The sequence below is a fragment of the Aulonocara sp. 'chitande type north' Nkhata Bay genome, linkage group LG9 (assembly GCF_057382095.1).
Source record: "Aulonocara sp. 'chitande type north' Nkhata Bay isolate Kocher_YH1m ecotype deep benthic linkage group LG9, A_spYH_male_GT1.1, whole genome shotgun sequence".
NCBI classification, from domain to species: Eukaryota; Metazoa; Chordata; class Actinopteri; order Cichliformes; family Cichlidae; genus Aulonocara; species Aulonocara sp. 'chitande type north' Nkhata Bay.
The window spans coordinates 19,372,477-19,380,675 of record NC_141352.1 but is presented as its reverse complement, the minus strand read 5'-3'; the positions used below and the strand labels follow the sequence as shown (position 1 = coordinate 19,380,675).

General features: G+C 40.9%; 1 protein-coding gene across 1 annotated transcript; it reads right to left on the bottom strand.

Moving 5' to 3' along the window:
• Positions 1-624: 624 nt before the first annotated feature.
• On the bottom strand, positions 625-4,157 carry slc35g2b (solute carrier family 35 member G2b). The gene is made up of 2 exons (XM_086306356.1): positions 3,775-4,157; positions 625-2,648 (listed from the first exon to the last, which is right to left on the bottom strand). Exon 2 carries the CDS (start codon positions 2,620-2,622, stop codon positions 1,372-1,374), a length of 1,251 nt encoding a protein of 416 aa, XP_086162482.1. The 5' UTR covers positions 2,623-2,648; positions 3,775-4,157; the 3' UTR covers positions 625-1,371.
• Positions 4,158-8,199: the final 4,042 nt, after the last annotated feature.

Genomic DNA, 8,199 nt, shown 5'->3' with positions numbered 1-8,199 from the left:
AATAAGGGTATATTACTGGTCCCATGACATTTATTACCTATTTGTGTGCAAATAAGGTTATTATTCAATAGATTGTCATCAGCTGTGCACAGTCTCAGATCAATTTGCTCCATCAATATGCTTCCATTTCTACTGCATACACAAAACATTCGCTTCCTGGCTTTCTGAAGTAAAATAATTTCCTAGCTCTAGCAGTCTAAATGAAGTGGATCCTGAATGCCACCTGCTGGGCTATCAGTGAATCATGCGTTTGTGTCAGCTGTGAGCAAGCATCATCCCCTCTTTTCATCCACTCTGCATCCTCATTTTGTTCTTATTTCATTCCATTGCTTTTGCTTTGCCTTGGGGAAACGTAGAGCTCAAGTGGTCTTGGTTTTTCCCAACAGAGAAAAGGAGACGTCACTGGTGAGACACTGAATCACCCACTACAGAAAAAGCAAATGGTCTCACGCTGTCAAAAGGCAACTCTAATTCAATACAGTGCACCTGCCTCTGGGCATTAGTTTGATATGCATCTGACAGTAAACAGAAGCAGAATCCAGGGTTATAATCGCCAGTGTTAAGTATCAACTAGGCGACGGGGCCAGAGCATACGTGATAGGGAGCAGCAACAACAAAACAACAGTTTGTGCACAAAATATAAGGAATTATAGACAAGACCTTTTATTTTTCAAAGTCACATTTGGCCTCCAGTAAATTTGGAGTCTGTTTGTGGTGTTCAATTTAGATTTAATAAGAACAATATCACATAATGCCACAGCCTGCAGCCTATCACATAAAGGACATTATATTCTACTTTGTAGCTTCGCTGGCTCATCTGTAATTGTTTCTTTGAAGAAATTATACTGTCTTGGAAAGCAACAGCTTAGGAGCCACACAAATAAATACCAGTTGTTTTTTTGTTTTTGTTTTGTTTTTTATAAAAGGTTGGGCTGTTTCTAAAGTTCTTATTTTATTCCTTTTATGTAGCGTGACCCATCTCTGGGCTGACATTTACAGAGATACATCTTTGCTGATTTTACATTGACATTCACAAGACCAGATCCCACGGGGTCAATTTGATTTCAAATCTTGGAGCGTGGTAAAGCACACAAACTAAACAGATCATTTTCATGCCCAACATTTTGGCCAGTCACACAACTGATTAGACATTAAAGCAATACTACTGGGGGCAAAGTCGTCACCATGTTATATCTGCCTTTTTTTTATTATTATTTCCCACACAAATATTAAGACACCATTTTTTTTATTAGTTACACAACTGGCACTCATTTGACAACACAACAATACAAAATCATCAGATGACGACCCAGACATTCTTTGAATTGTACAACCAAGCAACATTGTAAACAATTAGACTGACATCTAAATTCATTTGATGGGTGAGTCCAGGATCTCTTGGTAATCCTGCCGAATGGCTCTGCTCACCCTGTACAGCTTGACTCCAGTCAGAGTAAACACACTAATCATGATGACTAGGCCCCCGATGACGTCATAGACAGAGGGGATCATCCTCAGAACGATGAGCTGGAGAAACATGGCAACCACAATCTCCAGGTGCTGCACGGTGCTCACTAAGGCTGGATGAAACTTATTTAGAGCATAGTAGACTCCGAGAAATGCCACAGTGGAGCAGATACAAATCCCAATTAAATAGCCCCAGGTCTCCGCATCCAGAGGAATGATGGGCTCCTGCATGATAAACATGGTGGAGGCGCCCCAAACTGTGCCCGTCCAGCCGAAGGTAAAGAGTGCGGTCCACATGCTGACCCGCTCCTTAATGGCCCTGTAGACGATCATGGAGAGGGCAGCAGTCATGCCGGCCATCACTGTCATTGTGTAGCCAAAGGCCTCCTTCCAAAACCCCAGCCTGGACTTCTCCTCATCTGCTACATTTGGCACCATAACCAGGCACAAGCCAAACACGCTTCCTACCACTGTGACTACATCAGTATAGCCCAGCCTCTCATCCAGCAGCAGGAAGGCTAGAACTGCACTGAAGACTGTGGTGGAGGCACGCCACATGATAGTGCCATTGCTAGGTGGTACTATGGCAAAGGATGTGTAAGCGCAGGTGATTGAGATTACGTTGCAGACACCGTAAAAGAAGAGACGCAGTCGATAGCCCTTGGGGCCAAAGGGGGCTTCGTGGTAGTAGAAGACCACCAGGATGGACAGCACTTGGATCACCGAGCGGATGAATAGTAGCTCAAGAGAAGGAACTTTAGAACGGTCAGCTGCTAAACGAGTAATCAATGCCACACAGCCATGAGCTACTGCTGCCCCAAACAAGGCCATCCAGGTCACCCTGGAGGCCAACACATTCGCCTCGCCAAAGCTGGCCAGCTGCCCCTCAACGCCCTTGTCTCTTTGCACACTTGGCTGCTTAGGTTGGGTTTCCATGGTTCCAAAGAAAGTCCTGCCACCTTTGCTATCTGACACCAGTCTCTTCCCCACATTGGCTTCAGCAAAGGCGCCAAAGTCCTCAAAAGAGGGTGCATCGTCATAGCCCTCATCTCCAGGCTGAGGGAAGTGAGTGGCATATTTCACCGTCACTGTGTTGGGGTGAATCTTGACCCGCTTTTTTGATCCGTACTGAAGCGAAGATGAAGATATATCCATGTTGTATGGGCGTCAAATGGGGCAATCTGAAAAATGAAGTGAAATCCATTACAGTGTAACAGCAACCAAAGTGCTGTCAAATATTTGGACTTAGTTTAGAGGTTTGCATAATTTATCTCTCAGTATCCAAACCGCCACACTCACATGTATCCAAAATACACATGTGCTGACACACAACAAAAATCTCTCACGTTACCTCGTCGCTGTTACCTTTTACCCTTCCTAGATTTACACTTGTGTTACATTGCCTCTGTGTATATAGGCTGTGTATATCCCGTGTGAGCTCATAAAAGCCAAGCAGCAAACATTGTGAGGCTGATGCAGTCTGATGGGGATGAAATTACATAACAGGGATCCACCAGGGGATGATATATGAATGTGGGCCACTTATGAGCTGAATGGAACTGCACACCATAAATAAGCAAATCCTGTAGCTATGTCGGTGTGTGTGAAAGGGTTAAATGGAGGGGAAGAGTTTGAACCTTTTCTACTTTGTTTTATACAGCGCAAGGATTTAGCTTCAGTAGCCTTACTGATTATTAATATTCATTATAAAATATAATTTTCAAAGTGTAAAGCCTAAATATATTTATATATACTGTGAGTATGAAGTAGTGCCTCTGATGTTTGTTTGTTTTTTCTTAACTCTAAAATTTATGGCTACTGCAGCATTCATTTGGGCAATACACAGCACATCAAAACCACAAGGGGGCAGATAGGTACTCTTGTTTGTCGTCTCTCTTCCTCTTGCTCCTCCTTTTTGAAATATAGATGAATATAACTTCATTACTGATAATTAACACAAGTCACACGTATATAAGGTATTAAAAAGCCTAAAGCCTAAAACAATGCTTTCTAACACCTACAGGACATTCATTACTTAACATCGTATTTTTAGCTGGCCAAACCAATTAAAGCGATTTATTTTCCACCGATGTACGAAAAAATTTAATAAGAACGTGTTTTCAAACCGATAATTATTTAAGATAGTAGACTATCTTAAATGCCACATTTTTTTCATGTCATTCAATCTCGTTGAAATCTGGTTAAATGTATATTTAGATACCTGTATTTTGACAAGCTCCTATGTGAGCCATTATAGCGCCAACTTAGCGTAGAGAGAGGAAAACATGTTATCGGTGAACGTCTTACCTTTTTGTTCCTTAAATAGTTCCTACTGTTGCACGGATCCGGGTTTTTGTCATAAAAGAAGATTTTGTCGAATTTCTTGGTCCTTACATTCGCTCATCTGCAACTGCCATTTCTCCATCTTCCGTCTCAAGTGGAGCACCTTTTCTTTTTTCTTTTTTTTTCTTTTTAAAAAAAGATGCGTGCTGCTTAGGTTTTTCGTTCTCCACTCTCTCGACGGACACTCCTTCTGCCTCTGATGAAGCTGAAGCTGCTGTTGCCGAGGCGGGTGATGATGATGCTGGTGCTGATGATGAAGTTGAAGGAGGGGATGGAGGAGAGGAGCAACTGTCACTGTCACAGCCAGCGGTTACTCTTCCTCATTCTCCTCCTCGAGAGTCCTTCCCACCTAGGCTCGCTCATAGTCATCATCCCTCAGGGAAAAGAGAAGCGCGTCTGTCATTCATCATCATCATTTTCATTAGATTAAAACCCCCATCCACTTTAAGAGCAGCATTTGAATTTCCTATGCGACTTAGTTATGGAGAGATGCAAGAAATATTAAAGTGCAACCAGGTTATTCTTATTCTCTTCTTTACAGACATTTTGAACATGTATCACTTTTACTGCACAATATATAAAGCAATTTATGTAATTACAGTATATTTCACACACTGTGCTTTATCTCTTTATCTCTTTTCAGCTCCTGGTATATTCTAAATTGCCCACAGGTGTGAATGTGAGTGCAAATGGTTGTCTGTCTCTCTGTGTTAGCACTGCCACAGAATGACAACCTGTCCGGGGTGTACCCCACCTCTCGCCCTATGGTAGGTGAGATAGGCCCAGCCCCCTAGCAGCCCTGACAAAGGATAAGGAGAAGAGGATGGATGGATGGATATTTTGCTAGACTAACCCCCTAACCCTAACCCTCTGATGTTGTGCCAGGAATCTGCTGGAACCACTCAATTCTTATTGGAGTCCTATTGGACTTCACATCTCTCAGCTCCTGGTACTTGCCTCTTTTCTCATGCTGTTTTTTCCTGATGTTGCTGTCCTCTGTGATTGCCACCTCTATCAAAACGTTGGTCTTCTACTCTTCATCAACCATCAGTATGTGTCCCTGTCCAGCAGGTGGTTGCCTGTCTTGAAGAAGACCCTAGCCCTATTGTTCTCACCCACCTTTGGTGGTGTCTCCAATCAGGACTTGGCAACCTCTAGTCCATGCATCACAGATATTTCTAAACATGGGACTATGTTTAGAAATATCTGTGATGCATGGACTAGAGGTTGCCACTTGGTTGTACCTCTCAATGTACATGCTCCTCTTACAAACTGCTACTATGCAGCATATACATTATAAGCGGACTTGAGATTCCCTATAATCCCATATCCACGGGATACCATAATAAGATTTGATAATTCTATGTGGGAATAAAGACCAAAGCCCCCAAAAACATGCCATATAAAAAGGTAAAACATCCTGAAAGGACAATTAAGGCGTGACATATGGTGGCTGGAACTTGATGAAAAGTAAGAGTAAATTTGTAGTTTATAGTCACCTCAAGATGAAGGAAGTTGAAAGCTGTTAAATTAGACTGTCGACTTTACTCCCACAGGCAATGCTACAGGAGCCTCAGCTGGTAATATAGATCATAATGCCATTAGCTGCCACTGCCTGTGTAACATGTCGGATTTTAATTGGTACCGTGCACAGAGGAAGGTGATTTGTGAAGCTGTGGCAATTAACTTTGTGTCAACATTTACATTAAGCTATTTACAGTCACCGTAAATCAGACAGCAGGGAACTGTCATTTTAGGGGTTATAACTAACCTATTAAGGGAGCCAATAAAGGTCGCTGTATAGAAGCAGCAATTATTATGAATGAACAGGTCACCTAATAGTGCTCATATGTTTGTCCATCATATGAATAAAAGGTCAAATTGCTGCATACATAAACACTACATAAACACTAATGTCACAAAGTTTGTTTCTTGATGAGGTAGAACTAGTCCAAATTTGTTGCACTGATAAATAATTTAATATATAAAGAGTACACATTATAGCCTACCTACCACCTCATATGGTTAAACATTCATCTTCAGGAAGGGCTGCAACTGCAAACTCATTATCTCACAAAGGCAACTTATTTTCTCCCAGATTACGTGTCATGTGGTGTATCAAAAATTCTTTGCTAATCAACATATCTTTTCTTTGCTTTTCCATTATTGCTCCTTATCAGGCAACCAGTCCTGTATTAAATAGGGTTGGATTCCTCACCGTGGTAACCCAGAAAATGGAAGAGAAGCTTCTAATGTGGCAGCTGCTGTAAAGGGTCCCAAATCGTTATCTTTTTCTAAGCTTAAATAAGATGCTTGTCTGCCTAAAGCTAAACCAAATCTTAAACAGTCACGAAAATAGTAACAAACTAAGTAAAATCACGCAGTGCCACTCAGGAGATTATTCATTACTGCATAATGTTTACTGGAAGCAAAATATGTTTACTTTAAAATCTTTTTTAAGGCAATTTTTAGGCATGAAACAAGGCGACACAGGCGTGTTTCTACCCCTTTAAAAAGGCTAATTATGTGTTTGCACCCAGCTAATTTTGCCACGTCCTCTCATTTTATTATTAGCGATGCATTATTTTATAACAAAAACATTGATGAGATGGAACATTTGGACTACTGGGAGGCGTTGAAAGAAGTGAAATCCTGGAGGATTTTTTATTGTCTCATTTAACCGGGGAATGGCTTTGTTCTATCAAATATCTCCAGGGAGATAGCAACATGTTAAGCTCCACTAATCCTGACTGCACCAATTTTATGTCTGGCATTTTGAAGAGGCAGCTCACAAGCAGAGGTATCTTTAAAATAAAAGCCTATTGATTGCATTATACCACCTACAGAAAGCACCGGCCCTCTGTAAGGTCTTTTCATGTAATTCCTATTCCTCTGATGCCCTGAGCGGAGAACATTCTGTAAATGAATCAGACTCTTAGGCAACAATGGGCACGTAATGACAAGACCTCGGTGGCGATAGCAAATCATGTTTGTTATTATTTGCTGTGAAGCAGCAGTTTTCAGTCCAATGTCTTTGCATGCACACAAACATTTCAAGACAACATAAAAAATGATATATTCGGCCGGCACCACATGCAGTTAATCAATGCAAAAATCTCAAGAGATACACATAAGAAGTTGTTTACATTTTTTTAAAGTTAATTTTAAGCAGTTGTTTAACTAGATTTGCCTTGTGCTTGCGTTGGTCCATAGAAACCCAGCCAGATACGAGATATGCAAATGAACAGTGACTGGAAGTCTTACAGACATTGCAAAAATTGTGTTTTACTGAAATGTGGCAAGATTTGCTAAAAAAATATCAAAAATGATTTCACATATAGTATTTCAGTGCTGGCAACAGTTGCACAAGCTGTTATATGTTACCTGACTCCACAGCTGTCACCTCATATCCATCTTTCTTTTATTTCCTTCAGAGAAGTGTTCTCTACTGAAACTGGAGCCTTGTATTACCCCTGCTTGCTTGTTGTTGAACATAGTGGAGAAAAAATGAGAGCCTCGAGGTGTTTTTGTGTTGATCACCAACTGGACCCCCCTCCCTCCACCTTCCTCGTTTGGTATTTCACAAAAAATCAACAAAGGACGTGTTTCTCATTCATCTTCTATTTTGGGCTTTAGCAATTTCTTATTGATTAAGCAATTATATCTCTGTTTCCCGAGACCAGGAGAAGATGGTGACAAGCAATCCCTTTAGTTGTTATGGGGAATGTAACAGCTGGCCTGTCACTGACATCCAATGAAATGAGCTGAAGTTGGTGTATGTGTAGTCCTTTTAGGATCTTTTAGGATTGTGCAAACCAAGCAGTAAAGACTATATGCTCGGCCCAAACGTTTTGCATTAACTGGCCAGACTAATGCTAATTATCTACATGCATAATGATGCACTAATTTATGAACACATTAACAGCAATTTTAGTTCATCCATTTGTTGCTAGAAACACATTTTGAATGTTGCAAATTGTGGTTCGGTGTTGTTTGCTCCTAATTCACTTTGACTGTGAGAACGCACTGGTAATGTGTAGCCAGCTGTCAAGGACCAAGCCAAACTGTTACCAGCATAATGATACCTGCAGACATTGCTCTGAGAATAGCTCAGCGAGATTCCTGCAGGTTTTGTTTTCTGTCTATGTACTGAACCCAAAATCAAATAGTGCCCCATACTTTCATGAATCACAAATGGGGCAACTCAGCAGCTTGTTCTAAATCAAGCCTTTTAAATTATGCATGAGCAGGAGAGGTTTCCCTTCGTGAAACGAAAGAAAACAAGAGAGAAATTATGATTTTTTTCTGAGTCAAATGATGTAATAATTATCTAATCACACACCTCAACTATGAATGAGTTATCCCTGATCTGATATGTATTAAAATAAT

Bases quoted from the DNA above. Each gene is read 5' to 3' on its own strand.
- slc35g2b (XM_086306356.1), bottom strand. From the start codon at position 2,622: ATGGATATATCTTCATCTTCGCTTCAGTACGGATCAAAAAAGCGGGTC.